We start from the raw sequence: 21,837 nt of genomic DNA, 5'->3' as shown, positions 1-21,837 counted from the left end.
CACTAGAGAATGATAAGTAAATTTTAGACAATGCATTAAAAAAATATTTCAGTGCAAATAGAAGAAAGGAGAAAAGATGATTTATTAATCTTAGAAAGTAATCAGAAAATAGTTCCAGATGAGGAAAACGAGGGCTAGCAGACAAATATTAATATGGTCTTCTGAAAATGGAACTGGTCTTTTCTACTAAATAAGGGGAAGTAAAACAAAATCAAAACCAAATACAATCAACTAAACAGATAAGCAGGCATATACAGACCATGTACATCACAAGAACTTACAAAGACTAGAAACCCCCCCATAATACAAAATTCTACTGAAGATTCTATATTCTAAAGAGGCAGATACACCTTTTTCTTATTTTGAAGATAAACACTATATTGAAATTTCAATTTATTTCCGTTATCAAATCCTGTTTATATTTTCTCTTTCAAAAAGTTAACTGTGTTAAACTAATCTTTTGTTTTGAATACAAAATTCATTATTTGTACTACGCAAGCAAGGAAACTGGGAGTCTTTGAAACCTCAGTGGAATCTTCAATGTGATATATGTATAAATTGAAAAAGGTAATATTCTGCTTAAAAAAAAAATGAAGCTGCAATTGTGAATTGGTTAGAGTCCATGTGCTTAAATTGTGCTTAATGTATTTCATTTTATCTTGAAAAAAAATAGTACTATCATTATTAGGGCATTTTTGGATTTACTATCTCCTTTTCTAAAATTGCTATCAGCAGTTAAAAAAATGTATATTTTAGAATTGTTGAAAACAAAATAAAGTAGTTTTAACCTTAATCTCCTGAAGATAAGGGTGTTACATAAAGTTTTGGAAGCATTTATCAGTTGTAATACAGCAATAACACTTTGTACTTAAGGAATACTGTTGAAATTAGTATCATGCCAGATAAAGATAGTGTTTTTTTGTGGTTTGTCAAATAAATAACATATAATGGAGATTTCTATTCTAGATAAATCAAACACAAAATACTAATGAGTGTAGTGAGAAAAACTGATCAAAATATTTTAAAAAGTTTTTTTCAGTCTTCAGAGATTTAATATCATTGAGGAATTAGAAGGTCAATAATTTTGAAATGGGGAATCCAGAGAGGAGATTGAACCTTGCATATGAAGCCTCATATAAGCCTGATAAGAAGAACAGATTTTTGATGGGGCCTGGGAATGAAAAAACAAAAACAGTTGTTCATCGTCTCCAGAGGATGAAGGTGGCCTCATAAAACTGTCTCCACAGATTCTAAAACTCACCCTAAAATCATTTCAATTATTGATTGGATCAAAATGACTTGGATCCAATAATGCAATTCATTCATTTGGAAGATGTTAACTTATCTTTGAAAGAAGATAAAAATCACCTAGATGTCAGTTATCATTAAAATTTTTCACATAAATTTTCTGCATTTAGAAATATGCAGGTATACAAACACTAAACAGACTGTGAGCAAAACCAAGAGAAATAGCAAAAATAAAAATATTGAAGATGCGCACGACAGGAATATCAGACACAAACTTTAACAAAAACTATCTTTTATGTGTTAAAATAAATGAAAGATAAGGTTGAGATTTTCAGATATGTAAAATCTTTGAAAAGAAAAATAATGAAATGTAATATAAAATTTAAAAGAAGAATTTAAAGAGAATAATGGACAAGCAACACTTGAATAGATAATGGTAGCTAATTTTTCAAATTATATGCATGTATGTTTGTGCGCATGAATACACTAAACCACCAGCTTAGATAAAACTAAAGCAAGATAAATAAAAATATAATTATAATTGTGTATATCATAGTCAAATTACTGATAACAAAACCAAACAAGAATTGTTTAGAAAAGACACATTACTTTCAAAGGAGTAAAGCTGACTTTTCAACAGAAACAATGGAATTCAGAAATTAAAACAATAAAATATTGTAAAATTAAGAAAAGAGAACTGCCAACGTAAACTTATTTTTATGTAAAAATGTTCTTTAACGATAAAAGTTAATAAGGACATGTTAAGATAAACAAGAATGGAGATAATTCATCAATGACAGAACTACAATAAAACACTAAAGATGTTTTTCAGGGAGAAGGATACCAGATGTAAGCTCAACATTAGAAGAAATAACTAAATTGCAGCAAAAAGGATAAGTCTAAAGGATAAGGTATTTGTTAGATAAAATTTTAGTAATGTTTTTGCATATAACGTATATAGAAAATTATATTATAACAAAACCATGAAAAATGAGTCAGGAGGAGCTCAAATATAAAGTCATTCAACTTTATATTCAATATTTATGAAATATTTTTACATTAGTAAAATCAAATATAAAAATGTATATTAGCATTTAATATCTCAAGGTTACACTCTGTAATATCTTTGATAACCCCTAGAATTAGTAAAATAGAAGACATAAATACCAAAATAACACAAAGGTAATAGAAAAGAGAGCATGACAATTCAAAATACGGTGAGAAAAAAAGACAAAAAAGGGTTATAGAACACATAAGACAAATTGAAGAAAATTAGATTTAGAGATTTAAAATGTGGAATTTACAATACAAATAGACTATCATTAAAGTGTAAAACATAAAACTATTAAACTCATAAGAAAACACAGGAGAGAAACTCCAGGACATAGAACTAGTTGAAGGATTCTTATATATGAAAGCAAAAGTATAATCTTTAAAAGAAAACCTTGCTAAATTAGACTGCATTAAAATAGAAAACAATTCTTTCAGTGAAAAGTTCTGTTAAGATGATGAAAAGACAAGCTAAAGAATAAGAGAAAATATTTCCAAACCACATATACAAGGAGTCGTTTCTAAATTATATGAAGAATTCTCAAAACTCAACACTGTGTCCCAGATAAATTTTTTAAAAGTTCATACAAATACCTCTAATATTCATTGCAGGTTTATTTGCAATAGCAAAATACTAAAAAACACCCAAATGTAATTCAAAGAGTAAATGATTAAACAAAGCCCATTACATCCATATAACTGAATACTACTCACCAATGTAAAAGAACCAATTATCGATACAAACAAAAATCAGGATGGATTTCAAGGACACTATGCTTACAGAAAAATAAACATCAATCTCAAAATATTGTTTAAATCATTTTATAGAGCATTTTCCATATGACAAAAAGAGGGAGATGAAGAACATGTCAGTGGTTACTTCAGGATAGGAAAAAGTATGTGTAAGTATGCAAAGATAACATGAAGAAGTTCCTTCTTAAGGATGAAGCAATTCTCTATCTTGACATTGGTGTTAGATACATGACCTTATACAAGGGATAAATTGCATAGAATTACACGTTAACACATACACACATGAATTAATACAAAAATGGTGAAAACTGCAAAACTTGAATTAATCAACAGTATTCATATAATTAGAATTGTTGTATTATCATATTAATCCTTTATCTTAAAGTTTTTAGTAAGTTAAATGAGGCAGGATTTTTCTCAATATTTTGTAACACACTGTTGGTTGGAGAAAAATATTAACATCTTAATTTTAACCTTGTTAAATTAAATAGATTATTTCCCCAAAAATCTATGAAATGTTTTATTATAGGAACAGATTTTCATATTTTTCAATGTACAAGAAAGTCATATGTGGTAAAACATTACTTTTGTTGTATAGTTTAGTGGATACAAAATGGGTGTAATTGCAATGTAATGTGTATATTTTTAGCATTTAACAGAGCTGACTCATTTGGAGCGAAAGAATGTGTGATCCATGGGATTGATTTAAAAATATCTAGCCTATTTGCAGAGTTCTCTTTGTCACATAAATGATTTTCCTCTCAAATAAACTATAATTTTCTAGTACAATTGCCAAATAATTCCACTTTAGTGTGTTTTCTTCTCAGTGCTCATGCAAGTGATGAAGTTGAAATTTCTAATGATTTAATGGTTTAATGCTGCTCACCCTGACACAATTTCTGTAAACAGAGTTCCCTTTTTGTCATAAATGTGGACAAAGACCCTGTGAATATTTTAACCTTTGAAGACCAAACACTCTTTTCTAAAATCTCTTTAAGCAAAGGTCTGTAGACATTACATTTAAGTACAGTATTAAAACTTTATTTGCAAATGCATGCATCTTCTATAGGTTGTTTTCTAAACATTAAAATATGCTTCACAAGAATTCATAAGATTCTAAACTCAATCTTTAGTGGTACAAATTAGTACTCAAAAGTTCAATATACTTTGGAAAATAAATCAACAATTTAGTGAAAACATAAAATAGAACTAATTAATTACACAGAAAATATATCTTAAAAGGAATGATTGTTAGACAATATTAACAGATGTAGCAATATTTTAATTAATAAATTTAAAATTAAATTTGTGTTAGATTAAAATTAACAATTAAATATTAATGTATAAATTGTCATACCTTCGTAATACTTACAAAAATCGTTGTTTAATTGTAAAGAAACAGTGCAAATCACTATGAATGGTAATGTCAATTGTTAATTGTGGCAAAAATAAAAGTCATTTTGAATAGAAAAAGATTAAAGGTAATCACAGATATGGAGTGGAATGTAACTGCAAAGAAAAACTTTCATAGTTTAAATAATACAAATAACAGAAGTTTAATGTAATTGAAAGAAAAGGAGCTCACTATTCTTTGTATATCAAAACTATTTATTAATTCTCTCACTGCCTCTGTTACTAAATATCATATTAACATTTCCTTTTGCTGTTGAAGCTATTCCATTGATGTAGTCTATTACCCATGAGTGTTTCAATACTGTGCACTAGTAGCAAGTATTTTCACTGCCTCTTAACCCTCCATGTATTTTCAATGTAGTCCTTATTCTTCTAATGCCATTTTCAAATATCATAATTTTAACACCTGCTATTTTCCTCCAAAAACAGCCAAAAGAACATTTTCACAGGCTGAAAGAAGTTTACTTTTTCATAGTCAGTTGCCAAAAGTTTGTTTCTCTGACTGAGAATCTCCTTTTTAACTGTATATTCTATACTCTTCTCTCCAGTGTCAAAAGAGTCTGTGATGTCCCTAGATTACTAGAAGGAAAAGGTAAAGAGATACCATGTAAATAACAAAGCATAGGCAGAGCAGATGAAACTAGCCCAATAGTCCCATAGACAGTTCTTTTTGGATAAATGTAGAAATTGGCCCTTATTACTGTTAAAGTTTGAAACTTGTATCTGTTCTACCTAAGTTCATTCCTCAGGAAAGAACCTTCAGCCCTCTCAAAAGAGTATCAAAGAACTGAAACTCATCACATCACCCCACCAGATGCCTCCTTGTCCCTCCCTAGTACCTGTTTTCTTACACATTGTTACATTTCTTCACTGCTGTATAAATCCCTAGTTTTAGTCAGGCAGATGGATTTGAGACTGAGTTCCTAGCTCCTCTGTTGCAGCATCCAAATTAAGCCTTCTTCCTTGGCAGTACTTGTCATCACTGTCATTGGCTTTCTGTGCAGTTAGCAGCAGGACCTAGACCGAACTCCTGGTATTTTGGTAACAAAGTTGAAGCTCCCAGTCATAGAGTGGATTGACACTTAAAACAACAACAACAACAACAACAACAACAAAAACAGAATTCATCTTTGTTTTTCAAAACTGTGGTTTTCTATTGCTCCAATACTTGAGTAGACCTTTGGCCACTGGTCATAGTAAGAATAGAAAATTTAAAATACCATTCAGTACATTTTGTTTCGCTATGAGTTTATTTGATAGAAATAGTCTGTCAATGAATTACTTAGAGCAAAATGTGAAGCATGTATGTTACATTTCAAATTGACACTTACTGTGGTCCAGCTGACTTGTTGACCTAGATCTGTAGCATACAGTGTGACAATGGAGGAAGCTGCAATACTTTGAATGGTAATGTAGTCCTTCAAAAAAGGCCCACCTAAAATAAAAACAACAAGAAAATGTTACTTTAATACAATTTCTTAGCATAATGATAAATAATTTCTTAATGTAAAATCAGTAAAAGCTAACAATTAATTTAATATGGAAATTACAATGTAAAATAAATCTTCCAAGTAAAACAAAATGTGAACAATGCCATTTTATAACATATATCTAGCAACTTATCAAATGCACAGTGGTTTCCCAATATCATCTAACCAAAATTTAGACTACCATTAGTTACTATCTTATTATTTCTGAGAACATGTCATATTAGGGCCTAAACAAATAACATACAGGATTTTTTTAAAGTATAATTTTAGGATGGGTGTGAAGGCTCCCATCGGTAATCTCAACATTTTGTCGAGCTGAGGTGAGCAGATCGCTTGAGCCCAGGAGTTCCAGCCATCTTGGTGACATGGCAAAACCCTGTCTCTACAAAAAAAAAAAAAAGAAAAAAATTAGCCAGCCTTGGTGCTGTGTGCCTGTAGACCCAGCAATTCAGGCGACTGAGGTGGAAGGATTGCTTGAGCCAGGGAGGTCAAGGCTGCAGTGAACTGTGATCGCTTCACTGCACTCCAGTCTGGGCGACAAAGTGAGACCCTGCCTCAAAATGAAAACAAAACAAAACAACAAAAAGTATAATTTTGAGTGTTAGTACAACGACATCTCAACTTATTTCTAAATGATTTTATAATAGTATAAATTAGAGGTGGATAGATGAATGGTCCCTCCAAAACACCAGGAGAATGGCATAATTTATCTTTTTAAAATATATTCTGGATGCTGTGTGAAAAGTAGAAAGAAGGGAAGCGAGGTGATTATTTAGGAGACATTCAAACTTAATCCAGCTGGAGCTGATCTTTTGTTGGGATTAAGGTAGTATTGGTGAAAATGTTAAAATGTATCAATTGTAAATATATTTTGAACATAGTCTGGATTCAACTTCTTAATCAACTGATTGAGAAGAGAGGATTCAGTGAGGTAAAGACAGTTAGATTTTTGGCCCAAGTACTTAAGTGTATTGTAATGGTCATTAACTGACATGAAGAAGACTACAGCAAAAGCAAGATATGAGGGTAAAAATTAAGAGTCTTTAAGGTATTTTAAGTGTGTGGTATCTTTTAGACATTCAAGAAAGAATCAACAAATAGGCAGCAGGGTAGAAGTGTGTGTAGATATTTGAAAGTCATTAATATTTAAAACCATGGGGCTTGATGAAATTGTTTGTATATTCAGCATGGAAAGAAAGGAATGAGTTCATGTCCTTTGTAGGGACATGAATGAAGCTGGAAAGAAAGGAATGAAAACACACTAAGGTTTCCAGTATTACAGGCTTTAGACATAGTAAGACAAAGATATAGCAAAGATTACTGAAAGGAGCTACTCATAAGATAGATGTAAAATAAACATAATTGACTGCATTCTTAAAAATAACCACCAGACAAGTCTGGAATTTGTATATGGGAAGATAGTACAAAAATATATTTTTAAGCACTATTTATAAGAAAATATTCAAAAAAACTTAAATATTATTTAATAAGATAAGATATAAATATATTTTGTTTTATTTAAAGAAATGTATACCAAGCAGGAAGAAAAGTGAGTAGACTAGAGCTCATACACCAAAATGAATTAATCTCTCAAATATAATCCTATTATTGTTATTGTTATTATTGTTATACTTAACATATGTTATTTGTGATTTATATTATCTACATCATTAAAAGGCATCATTCCAGTCTCTATTTTTGAAATAAATAAGAAAATATTAATTTGCATCTACCATTAGATGATCTTTCAGAATCCAAGATATTTACTTACGTTTATAATTAAAGGACTTTTAAAAGGAAAGGAAAATATATAATTATCGTATGTTACATTTGAAGGCAGAAATTTGATAAATTCACTTTTAACAGCCAGATAATTTAGGTGGTCATATTAATGTATATGGTTCTTTGGGTGCTTTATTGAAAACCATTTTATAGTTATATTTTAGAAATTTCATTTAAATTGATTACTATTTATAAAATACATATATATATATATATGCAATTACATATAAAGATAATTTTGTATTGCTTTGAAAATGTGAACGTAGTCCTGTGTTTGCCTAAGAACACATGTGTGGTAGGCAGATTTCTTAGATAATTCTCAGGATTTCTGTTCCCTGTATAATCCCTGAAGTTCTACATATGATAGGCTGTTACTCTGTTGATTAAATTATATTGCATGGTTTTTAAAAATGAGATTATCTAGGTAGTCCTGATTTATTTCATGAATTTTTACAATCTGTGTGCAGAAATCAGAGACAGAGGAATTCAGAGATTCAGTGCATTGGGAAGATTCACTGTGCTATTGCTGGCTTGAAGATGGAGAAGGTCAATGTCAAGGGTACAGGTGGCCTTTGAGAAAAGACAGCAGTCTCTAGGAAGTGACAGCCAGCAAGAACACAGGAACTTCTCTCATGCAACTGCAAAGACCAAACAAACAAACAAACAAACATAAAATGCAATAAGGTGCTCTTGCCATTATTCCATCTATCACGAGCACCCTTTCTGCAGAAAGTAAAAATTGCCTTGCTGAAAGAATTAAATTTATGTTCGAGTGTTATTTCTTTGTGGCACCGGGGAACAAGCATTTTCAACACAAACTCTTCCAATAACACAAAAGAAGATGGAAGTGGCTTTTTGTCAAGAGTCTTCACATGAGAATTCAGTACAGTCAACAATCTCATTCCAGTCTTATAATATCCTAATCAGAGAATCAAGCCATAATGTGGCTTCAATCTAATAAATGATAGATTTTTTAGACTGCTAAATTTGTGCAAATTTGTTACATAGTGATAGAAAATTTTTGCAATATGGATCAAAGTGAAGACTTTGATATCAAAATTGTCAGTACTATTATGACAATTATGTATAAGAACAAGAAAATGTTAATATGGACAAAAAATTCAACTGGCTTTGTATCACTTGAAAGTGTGCTGAAAATATATTTCCAATTATATCTATTAGCACACTTAGAAAAGGGGTTAGTTTCTACCCATCTATCATCCTTGCCAACTTCAAAGAACAGAGATTGGCATTCTATTTTTAAAATGTAGTCCCATCAATATGAGATTTTGAAAAAACGACTTGATGGAATCTAGATGTATCATTAATCATAGCACTCAGACTCAAGAAAAAGGGACCATTGTCCTTGGCTTTCCATGATTACGTCCTTTATCAAAGGGAGAGGAATGTGTGGGGCCAAGAGGACAGGACATGCCTAACTAGATCCCATGACGTATTTTTCTAGATCATGCTTCAGTCACTTAAGGGCCCTGAATTTCCTGACCAAATTAACACAAGCACAACCCAGTCTTTCGATAGTCCCTCCCAAGTATGGGCCTGGAACTGGGGTACACAACCAACCACAAACCTAGTGGTTTGTCAAGACTATTGTATAAAGGATGTGGATGGAGCTTTAATGTATTGCTTGGAAACAGTGATGGAAAAAAATCTATATTTTCTATGTAGAAATCCAATGATTTTAAACATTAGAAATTTTACCCAGTCCTTCCAGGACATTATAAAGCATATGAATAAAAGTAGGAAGATACAAAACATTTTACTTACCAGATTATATGACAGATTTATTGTAAAAATAGCTGAAATTCTTCACCATATCTACACCATATACAATATGACCTTGTAGTTCTTCTCAGTGATAGCTGTCCTTATATTCCCACTCCTTGAATATGGGCTAACTAGTGACTTGTGGGACAAACGGTCATTTACTAGTTCCAAACCTGGGCTTCAACAATTCTTTAGTATCTCTGCTCATTTTTATACCTCTACTCCCAGCTTGTGAGTAAGTCCAAACTATTTTGCTGAGAGGTGAGAGACCACATAGAACAAAGGGAATTTCATGAAAGTTGTGGTTATTGTAGACCAATCATTCCCTAACAGCCCAGGAGCTCACTGCAGCTGCATGCATGAACCTAGCCAAGTTCAGCTAAATATAGCACAGCTCAGCAGAGACACAGAGCTGAAGAATTGGTTAAAATTTTACCCATGAAAAACAATGCTTGTTATTTTATTTGTGTTTTAAAGATTTCTTTTTTGTGAGGAAACTATAGAAGTCTCTAATATTCATATAAGATCCATGATTCTAGTAAGTATATTTTGTGAGCAAACATGTATAAATATTAAGACCTTGCTTTTTTTGTATTGTCTTTTTTTTCTTCTTAATATTAATAGTTATGACTAAGACTGATGGAGCAACTAACCTGTGCCAATCATCATATGCATTATAAACATATGAACTCTTAACACTTTAAAAATGATTTAAGTGTTTTTTAAGTTCTGCAACATAAAAGACGACCCTGTAGGCAAGTAACTATGAGAGAGTCAATCAAATGTAAAAATCTGAATTAATCCAAGTGAGCTTTGGATTTTGATTTCTTTGCACCATATCACACTAAATCAATTGATTCTTTTTTCAAATACATTATTACATTCCTTTTTAAGGACACTTAGACAACTACATTTTACTCATCTCATATCCCACCCTGGTACACTCAACTAGGTAAATAAATTTGGGAGAAAAGGAATATGTCATATTCACCAGAACACTGAACTAACAGAAATTTATCAGTCTTTTATAGTGTCCTTCAAATGGAAGTTACATTTGACAATGTTGTGTGTGACATTTTTTGAGGCTTCTTTGGGTAAGAATCAATTCGTTTTGTATATGTCAACATCCATGTATTGAAAGGCATTCATGTGCTGAAATGTGCTAGGCCCTATGAAGGCAGCAAAAAAAAAAAAAAAAAAAAAAAAAAGAGACAATAATGTTTTTTTTTTTCTTAAACTCTAGGTGTTGGGAATTTGTCTTGAACATTTGAGCAAAAATAAATTTGAGAGAATCAAAAAAGTGTGGCTTCTAGAAATCTTGCATAATTGTTTGTTTTGAACACACAGGTCTCAGAGAAAGATTAAATGTTTAAGACAGCAATGAAAACACTCATAACAGTTTTGAGAGACTCAACAAAATAATCATTTGTCTTTAAGTGCATGTAATACCTGAGAGAGGACAATCTAAATATTAGGAAAAACAATAGAAACAAAAAATCAACTCATCATTTACGAAAAATTGAGAGATCGAAATTCCTTAAGAGGTACCTCCTACAGATTTACTATTAAAGGCTTTTACTAAGTATCAGCACTCTATCCTGAAAAAAGTACATGCTCCCCACAGCTTTCATTAAAATTTAAAATTCCAATTTTAAAATAAAGTCGATGTAGTGTCAGTAGCAGTAATTATTGGTAGGAGCCATTTTTAAGTGCATTTATTGATAAATTTCTTGAGATCATAGAGTTTAAAAATCTGAGAAACTTGAGGTTTAACAGTGGGCATAACGCTTCTTCTCCAAATTCATTAGTTTTGTTCCTTATGTCACTTATTCTGCTTTATAACAGAAAAAAGAAGAAGAAAAAAATGAAAAAAAAAATAAGCATTAACCTTAAAAATATGTCGTGGGGCAGTAGAATGAGAAGGTGACCAGTTAAAGCTTCACAGACAAAAATATTTTAGTTTCGGAATCTGCTTCTAAAACTCACGGACAGTGAATATGTAAAAAATACCTCTTTGAGACTAAATTATTCATTTATAAAAGTGGAGCTCTAGTTTGTTGAGAGAATCAATTAAATAATACTAATATTTATATATTTACTAAGTGGTAAGTGAATGTCAGCTTTTGAAAATAGAAAAAGGATTCTAAATTAAACAAACACATCAGTAAAAAATGCTGCTTACCACATTCTAGCTGCAGACCAACTCGAGAAGGGTACCACTTTGGACCTATTCAATGAGAAATAACATTTAATTGTCAGAAAAAGTGTAACTATCACTTATAAAACTAACCGTTTCCATAGGAAGACAATTTAGATCCAGGAAGTAAATAAAATAAGTTATCTAGTGTCAGAAATAGAAATAGTGGTTATCTTTTATAGGGTGCTGACTAACAATGATGGATAGTGACTGAGAGAAAGCACGAAGAAAGCTTTAAAAGTGGTAAATTTTTGCTTTTTGATCTTGGGACTTGTTACATAGGTGTGTTCAGGTTTTGGACATACATCAAGTAGTACGACCTATGAATTGTGCACTTCAGTCTATGTAAGTTTTTCATCAATAAAAAGTTTGAACATATTTCATTTAAAATTGGGGACTTTAATCTCATTTAAAATTTGTCTAATATTTGCACCTAAAATTGGGTTATTTTCTCTATCAAGAGTAAATACTAAGATGTCTATCAGAATTACATGTGTCATTGACTTTTAATATTATGAGTTTATTGGTCATAGCAGAAACATCACTTGAAATTTTCTCTTTACACTACCATTAGGAATAAAGAGAACACTAAAGAATTCTATCTCTATAGAAAAATCAAATCATCTTTATTATACACTGCCATAATGAAGAGTTGATTCACAATTATCAGAATATAACTTTATCTTAAAATAAATTCTATACCATCATTTTAAAGTCTCCATTAAAAGTTTACTTCTTAACTTTGAGATTAAACTTTAAACGAATTTACCACATATATAATACATTTTTAAAAAGAGTATTTTTAAAGGAATTTTCCACAATTATCTTCTTTTTTTTTTTTTCCCAATACATTCATGGGAGAAAGCAGAGATGACTCAGGACTAGAAAGGCATAAATGTACTTCATGGAAATGAGAAACCATGGACAGAGCCTCTATTAGTAGGTAATATATTACTAGGTGAAAGAAAAGAGGAAGGTCAGATGAAAAATAAATGTGGATAATTTTAAGAATATATTGTATCTTTTACCTTCTAAAGTCTATTATGAGTGGGTATTGTAAATGCATACACTGAAATAAATTTAACTATCTAGAAAATATGTTATTTTCTTAAAGCTAATAAATCAAAACATAAAATTCCATGACTTTCCATAGCCAAATAATTTTATTTGGTTAAAAACTATATTGCTTTGATTACAACTTTTCAATGCATTTACAATAATAATAAATACCCCAAATATAGCCATGATATGAAGTCAAACTAATATGCTCAATTATTAGTACTTTTTAAATAACAAATATTTGAAAGATTGAATATAGTACAATAAATGTTTAAAGCCCACAGAAGGATACATAAAATTATTATTCTATTTTATAAGGGAAAACTGAGGGCTCTACTTTACTATTTTACTATACTGTTGAGTAAAGAGAAAAAGGAGAAACTAAATATGAGGAAAAAATCAGAGAAACACCTTTCATGGGTTAAAGTAAACAAAATATATTTATATGCTACCTAAAATAATAAAGTTATAGTGTGCTGCTTAGCAACACCTGATTATGCATTGAATGCAACAATGTTCAAACCACTGTGAAGTGTCTGGAAGTCTTAACAGATTTACAGAAATAAAACCTGCCAATTTATTTTCTGAAATACGAGCACTAAAATGAATTAAATGTCATCTCATGTAATTTTAAGACCTTACAAAGCTCTTGTTTGGAACTGAACATTAACGACCTCTTAAGGATACTTAATGATTGACAGAATATATATGGTCATTGCTCATGTGGAAATTTAATTCAATATTGATCAGAAGTTCAAATGTTGATAACCTGTAGGGTGGTGTTAAAATTATAATAGGAGTAAAATATATCTGAAGTAAAAAAGATGTTCATTAATGATAAATTTTAATTAATCAGTTGAGCATGATGGTTCACACCTGTAATCCCAACATTTTGGGAGAATACTTGACCCTTGGAGTTCAAGACCAGCCTGGGCAATATAATGAGACTCTGTCTCTACCCAAAATAAAAGTTAAATTAATCACCAAACTTTATCCCATAGAAAGAAATAATAAAGGTGAATACCACTGAATTCATATTAGACCACAGTTGATCTTCACCCCAAATAAAGTGATTAATGGGAGAAAACATTTGAGTTGTCAAGAAAAACAGAATTATATTTGCTATTAACTATATTTGAAGCATGCAGTCAATACAATAAGAATGACAATTCTATTCTAAACAAATACCACATCCTGAAGAATGAACATATTTTGTTTCTGGCAATATAGACACTGCATATAACTAGTATTCCTAGATAAAATATAACTTTTATGCATAGAGATCCCAAGACAAAAAAAGGAAAATCCAGTGACAGGAAATAATCAAGAATCTGAGAAATAATTCAGTAAGTTTTGGGGTTCACACAATTTCTTTGGTTTTCTTGAACATTGGGAATCTACATAAAGCCCTAGGCCAGTACTTGTGATTCTTATGCACAAATAAACATCTTTAATTGAAAGAGATAATTAGAAAGAAATTCACCTCCAATATAGGTAAAATATGTCAATCTCTGCCTGTTCAAAGATAGAAAATATATACCCCTTGAGGGTTTGTAAACAGCCACTGGTGCCATATTAAGTTTTGATGCTCAGGTATATATTATAATATTATTGTTAGGTTTTTGGAATACTCTCATTGAAACTTTAGTAGTGTGCCACTAATGGTGGTCTGAAGCTATAATACTTCTGGGACACCTGGTCCTAGAAAAAATACCCTACTGCAGGACCATCCATTCAGTTTAGGTAACGCAACTTAAAACCCTCAAGTAGATAAACTTACAATTTAAGTTTTAAGAATCATATAAAAACTAATTCACCTTTAGAAAGTGTGCAGGGACATGATAAATAATAAGATTAACTCCAGAGAACATCGGAAATATGGAATCTCACAGAAAGTCACCTAAATCACTTAAAGATGACTGGAAGATTTAAAAAAAAAAAGAAACAAAAATATTAGAACTGAAAAAACCTACAGGCTTTTTTGAGAAAAGATCAAATAAAATTTATTGAAATAAAACCTTTTGTACCTTATGATTAAAATGTAATGGAATGATGGTGTAGTCATGCAGAACAAACAGAAGAATTAGTCAATGAAAGGATGAGCCTGAAGAAACTACTCAGAAAGCAGAAAGATAAAGGGATTAAGAAAATATGAAAGATAGATGAAAAGAAATAGGGACCAAAATTAAATGATATATGTTCACAGGCATATACAACAATAAGCGAAAAAGTCCATTAATGGCAATGACAAACCACATATTCCATCTCATCCATCCCTCCTGCTGCAAGCAACTGAGAAAGTATGAGAAAATATTTTATCAAAATCTCCACAGAGTTGTTAAGAAAAATAAAAATAATTAGGGAACCAAGATCTGGGAGACAGAGGAAGCTCAGAAAGCCGAGTCCAGCAACTACAGCTCCATTCCCCTAAGGTTATCTGTTTATATTGGAAGAAGGAGCTAAGAGGCGAGGAAGCTGAGCAGGGCTTTTCACACACCTATGAGCCTAATGGGACAAAAATCAAACTTTATGCACAAAGAAAAACTCTGGTTAAAGTTCACAATTTTAGTCATTACCCTTAAATAAGGATGAATCAGAAATCAATCAATTCTTAAAGGAAATTAAGTCCAATTTTGAGTCATCTCCATCCCTGTTTGAATTAAAGTGATCTGTAACCTCCAAAGTCCAGCCTTACTGCTGGCAGAGGCAAATGTAAATATTCTCTGGAAGGAGATCACTTCTTTATTCAGACCCTATAATTACCTCTAATTTTTTTCATATATAATACCAGACCTCAATAAAATGTAACGAAGAGTGCTAGAAGACAAGACATGATGAAAAACCAGGGGGAAATTAAAAGGTATTACAGAGTTTCACCAACAATTCAGATAAAGTTTTCATACACAATTAAGAATAACTATGATTGACATTAACATAAAATACAACACAGAATTATTTGTCTGGAAATCTGGAAACTATAGAAAGAAACACAGACATTTTGGAACTGTAAAGTATAGTAAATGGGTTTATGAGATATCATCTCATGGTAGAGAGAAAAATAGTGAACTGGAAGTTGGAAGAAAATATCCCAACTAAAGCAAAGAGAGATAAACATGTGAAATAGGAAAGGTGTATGATATATACATGATGAACAATGAAAAAGTACATCATTCTAATATATGTGAAAATGACATGTGAGAATAAAAAAGTTAAAGAAAAGTAAAAAATCTATATATTGAATGATATGATGGCTGAGAGTTTTCCAACACTGGCAAAATATATCAAGATAAATATTGAAGAATTACTGTAAATAACTATATACATATATATAAAATAAAATGTATACATATTCATATATTGACATATATAATTAAAGACATGTATGATGACAAGACATATATACTGAATATATATTTAATGAAAACCAGATGTAAGTGTATAATTATTAAAATGTTTGAAACAATAATAGAAAAATATTTTTAAAAGACAGATTAAAAAATAACAAAAAATGTCATAAATATTACCAACAAATAAATGGCAATTAAACAAATAGAAGAGTTCTAAAGAGCAATATAAGATATTGGCCAAATAGCTTTTAAATAAAACACTATTGAAATAAAATGTAAAATAAGGACAAGTTTAATTAGACTAACAAGTCTTACTGTCAATAGAACACTTCTTTCTATCATTAGATTAACATCTAAAGGACCAATTTGAGAAAAAGAAATTGATTTCAAGAGAAAGGGATGAGATAAATAAAACAATATTGAGTAAAATTCTGCCATGCATGTGGATAATTCTATATAAAAAAGCAGAATATCTTGTAATTTGATTATATACAATATGATTATAGTGCTACTAATAATGTATGTGCTTATACAAAAAGTATATACAACCATAATATACAAAATGAGAAGTATTCTTTGACTTTAAACCATCCCGAAAATTTAGGTAGAATGTACAAAACAAAATTAAGGAATAGGAAATATTAATTGGGGAATGGAATGCTAAATAGGAAGTGTCATGGCATGAGAGAATGTCCTATGTAAATTGTATTATCACTTTGAATATCTTATTTTATTAGAATTGTTATACTCCTTCTAAACAGTGGAGGCCTACAGATCTAAGAAAAGGGGCAGGTACATGAATTCTTGTATTTCTTCTTAAGAAATAAACATCAAATATTAACCAAAACTCTTCCTTGATGTGCTAAAGTTACTGGCTACTGATTTAATAGTTAAATTAGCTGGATTTATTTTGTTAAAAATGATTCATTTAGTATAGTACTTCACTGGAATTAAATTGACCATTTTATTCTCTGTAAACCATTTCTTTGCAGTCTTATAAATGCTACCTACATAATTAAGTGATCAAGCCAGAATGAAACCAAGGATGCCAGTGAGACATTTAATGGTTTAGAATGAGATGTATGATAGTGTTTATCTATCTGAAAAATGAGAAAACTGTTTCTGCTCTCATCCTCAACAACTAAATGTGTTTAACATTCAAACCAGCACCAATCAATGTGTATAATTTTGCTGACCTTGAAAAACAATGCAACTGCTAAAGAGTTTACTATTACCAAGTACTCAAATAAGAAAGATAGAATGCTCTAACACAATATAATCAGCAACTGCAGAGAAAGTTTCTGCAGAGAAAGTAGGAAAACAAAGACAGGCTTCTAGAAATGGAAAATTTTAAAGTTGCACAAAAACTCTGAATTATACAATAAAACATAGGATGAAGGAAGGATGCATAAAGCAACAAGTTGGTTATTTGTGATACAAAGCACAAAGCAAGAATTACGTGGGGCAGGAATAGGGGCATACAGATTGCAACCAAACTATTTCTTTATGCTCACTGGTTAAAATTTGTAACCAGTTTGCTCACTGAATTACCCACTATTATCTAAGGAAGAAGCAAGATTGGTCATCATATCTATGTCCCCATTTACATTAGATAATACCTGCTGTGCAAGTCTCCCAGAGGATTCTTTACCTCAGTGACACTCCTCCCAATTTTACTTTGCAGAAACACTAATCAGACTTGATTGTCCACCTCGTCATACCTTATGAGATTTTCCAATATACTTTAAGGCAGGGGTCTCCAACCCCTGGGCCACAGACCGGTCCTGGTCCATGGCCTGTTAGGAACCTGGCTGCACAGCAGGTGGTGAGTGGTGGGCATGTGAGCGAAGTCTCATCGGTGTTAACAGCCATTCCCCATTGCTCACATTACCATCTGAGCTCTGGCTCCTGTCAGATCAGTGGCAGCATTAGATTCTCATAGCAGCACCTACCCTATTGTGAACTGCGCATGAGAGGAATCTAGGTTGCATGCTCCTTATGAGAATCTAATGCGTGATGGTCACTATCTCCCATCACCCCAAGAGGATACTGTTTAGTTTTAGGAAAACAAGCTCAGGGCTGCCACTGATTCTACATTTTCGTGAGTTGCATAATTATTTCATTATATATTACAACGTCATGATGATAGAAATAAAGTGCAAAATAAATGTAATGTGCTTGAATCACCCTGAAACCAGTCCCTACCACCTCCAGTGTGTGGAGAAATTGCCTTCCACGAAACTGATCCCTGGTGCCAAAAAGGTTGGGGACTGATGCTTTAGGGTACTCATGGCCTGTCTTCTATAATCATCAAATTCCACTCCAGAGATTCCTTCATTGTTCTGCTATAATATAAAACTTCTCTTCCTCTTCCTCAACTGGTATTTATACTTCATAATAAACTCACATGATTGTCAGAAAGAGTATTAGGAGTCCTTTTTCTTATTAAATACTGCTTTAAAAACATTTGTTTTCAATTTTCCTTGTGGAATGCATATCACTAGACTTTACTATCTAATATTATTTATTCTTATTGCTATCTCTAATGTTCTTTCCACATAAATCACTGATCTTTTTAGCACAGAACATCCTCTCCTCCACTACTTACTTACCAATGTTGGTGATTTGAATATCACTTTAATTTTCTGCCCTTTAGGACCTTGATGTACTCAAATCTGAAGATTCTCTGTTCTGCAACTCTTTCCCAGAGTCTTACACAAAGAAATGCACTATGCCCAAAATAGAGATTTCAAATATCTTCTCATAATCACCATCTCTCCTTTCTGCTTATTTACACTAATAATTCTCTCTAAAATATTATTTGATTTTCCAAGAATTATTCTACTATTTTCACTATCATAAATTCCTCATTTCTCCTAAATTCCATGCTATTCTGGACTCAATTCTAGGATCCATTACAAATCACAACCTGAGGAACAGACCTACTTTGCCCTGTTCTCTCTTGGTCTCACTATTGGCAACTGTAAACTTCATTTTACTCAACTATTTGACTTTCTGAGTTACTGAATGACTCTATACAGAGAGAATTTTCCTGATACTGATGGCAGCAGCAGGTCATCTGTAGAGGTTGTTGCCATCACACCAGCTGCAGTAGGGAGGTGAGGCCAGGACCGCATGCTCCATCGAGCTGGCTGAAGCCACTCACAAGCGGGAGTCTCACCCCTTATGAGTAGGGGCAGGAGTTCCCTGGGTTCTGCTGCAGCCATCCAAACTGCGGCCCCAGCCTCTCACTCCATGGAGCAGGCAGGACAATCACCCCACCGGACACAGCTGCAGGCCCCATTGCCTTCACAGGCTTGGAAGTGTCTGCTCCAGCTGTCTGGCTTCTCTCTGCTGTCAGTGCCCACTCCAATTTCAGAGCAAAGTTGGGACCAAGCCTGGGCACTGTGACAGCCAGTCTGGGTTTGTGCACACTTGGAGCAGTGCTGACACACCAGCCCCCTCCTGCCTGCTGCTTCAGCCCCCTCTAGACTTTGGGCACTGACAAGCAAGGGAGGGAAGCCAAAGGGGTGCTGAGGGCAGCTTGGCAGTGGCCTGTAGATGCCCCTTTGCATGAACAGCCTGAGCACCATAAACAGCAGTAAGAAGCAGACAGGCTCCTGGGCAGAAGTGGCCAGTTCCTGGTAAGGCCCCATCTTCAGGCCAGGAAGTGCTTGAAGGATGGAGACCCGGCTGCCACTCTCACAAACTGGAGTGTGAACTTGTGGTGCCTTTTCTGGGCCTTCCCTTGGCTGCCCATATACTTCCTTCCCTCTGAGGCCCATAAAAGCCCCAGGCTCAGGCATTGCTGAGCAGAGGCAGGAACTACTAGTTGCAGAGAGGAACAACCCATTCCAGGACCTCCTCTCTGCTGAGAGCTGCAGAGACGATGGGACAACCTGCCCATGGAGAGGAGCTTCCCACTCCAGGGTCTCCGCTCTGCTAAGAGCTGAACACTTACTTGTTGGGACACCCTGGCGGCAGAAATGAGCTTCTCCCTATGGGTTTTCTCTGAACTGTTTTAGTGCTCAATAAAGCTCCTCTTCATCTTGCCCACCCTCCACTTGTCTTCATACTGCATTCTTGCTGTTTGCCAGACAAGAGCTCAAGACCCACCAAATATTACTAAGGCTGAAGGTGAGGTAGCTAACACCTGTAATCTCAGCACTTTGGGAAGTTGAGGCGTGTGGATCACCTGAGGTCAGGATTTGAGACCAGCCTAAACAAAAACCCATCTCTACTAAAAATAAAAAATAAAAATAAAAAATAGCTGGGAGTGGCAACACAGGCCTATAATCCTAGCTACTTGGGAGGCTGAGGCAGGAGAATCACTTGAACCTGGGAGGCAGAGGTGAGGTTTCAGTGAGCTGAGATGATACCATTGTACTCCAGCCTGGGTGACAAGAGTAAAACTCCATCCAAAAAAAAGGGAACTTGAAACATGTCCCTTTCTTGCCATGTTGCAGGTGAAGAGAAGGACAGAAAAGTTGCAGCCCTTTAGGGAACCCAGACCTGGGAGCTTCCAGAGCCAGGTCTGTGACTCCCTTTTTGGGCCCCTGTGGTTCCTGGCATTTCTAAGCTTCTGGGTGCCACCATATTCCCCGGTGACAGCTGGGGAAGCAGCTTGTGGTGTGCCTGGTCCAACTGCAGCCTCACAGAGAGCTAACACCCATGCTGGCACCTGGAGGTGCCCACCCTGTGGCAGGAGCCAGCATTCTGACTGTGCAGTGGCCTGATTCAACACCCACTCACACACCCCTTGTCACTCCACACCTGACATCAGTTTCCCTTGGAGGCGTGGGATGCAGGCCAGTAGCATGAGCTGAGTGCAGCCTGCCAAGCTGAGTGGGCAGAATGAGCCCAGCAGGCCCAAGGAAAACTCAGGCAAAGGCATCACTAGCCACAGGTTTCCGGCCAGAAAAACAGCACCCTAAAAATCTCATAAAAATACTACCAGATGGAGCAGATCCTGGTATTTTCTCCCTGTTATTGTTTCCCCACTTCCCTGTTTTTGATCTTTATATCTGAAACTGCTTATGTCTATTAAGATTTTTAGTGTACGTTTCTCATTACTGTTGTGAAATCTCCATGAGAACAAGTACTCTTGATCATTTTAATCACCACTAGTACATGCAGTGATTAGAGGATTGCATGACACTGAAGAATGTGTGATGTGATTTTGTAATATTTAAATAAATATATAGCCTTTCTTAGAAGAAGACTTGGTAGTAGTTTTATATGTGTGTGTGTGTGTCTGTGTGTGTGTGTATTTATATATTTTTATACCATGATTTTAGTTAAATAAGAGACTGTTACTTATAATCCTTTCCCTCTCTGAAGAGAAGGTAATTGCTGCTTAACCGCCAAAGGCTGTCCACATTCAATGTACTTAAAATCTGAAATTATGCTCTGTTGTTGTTTTATTATTCTCAGGTAAATTACTTCCATGAATCTTAGTGTTCTCATCTGTGAAACAAACAGTAAAAGCAAAACTAAATGGAGGCCACAAAATATCTATCTATTCAGGACATTGTGAGGAATAAATGTAATATTATGTCAAATTACAAAAAAAAAAATTAAGAACTCATTAAATATACTATTAAATTATAGTTTTAAGGCAACATTAAAAACTTTTGGTCATTTGTACAGATGGAAGCATTTCTGCTAAAACATGGTATATGCATTCCTGAGACATGTTTTCTGAAAAAATACT

The 21,837-nt window shown here is 33.3% G+C and overlaps 1 protein-coding gene across 6 annotated transcripts in view; it reads right to left on the bottom strand.

The window, feature by feature from the left end:
• TECRL (trans-2,3-enoyl-CoA reductase like) overlaps positions 1 to 21,837 on the bottom strand; it is a 135,661-nt gene that overhangs the window by 51,262 nt on the left and 62,562 nt on the right. For all 6 annotated transcript variants that reach the window (XM_065545135.2, XM_065545133.2, XM_065545134.2 and 3 more), the window contains exons 3-4: positions 11,704 to 11,748; positions 5,796 to 5,899 (exon numbers count right to left, since the gene is read on the bottom strand). In XM_065545135.2, the coding sequence (XP_065401207.1) occupies positions 5,796 to 5,899; positions 11,704 to 11,748 (149 nt within the window). The remainder of the gene's footprint in view (positions 1 to 5,795; positions 5,900 to 11,703; positions 11,749 to 21,837) is intronic.

This window comes from Macaca fascicularis, chromosome 5 (assembly GCF_037993035.2).
Source record: "Macaca fascicularis isolate 582-1 chromosome 5, T2T-MFA8v1.1".
Classification (NCBI taxonomy): Eukaryota; Metazoa; Chordata; class Mammalia; order Primates; family Cercopithecidae; genus Macaca; species Macaca fascicularis.
This window is presented reverse-complemented; position numbering and strand designations above follow the sequence as displayed.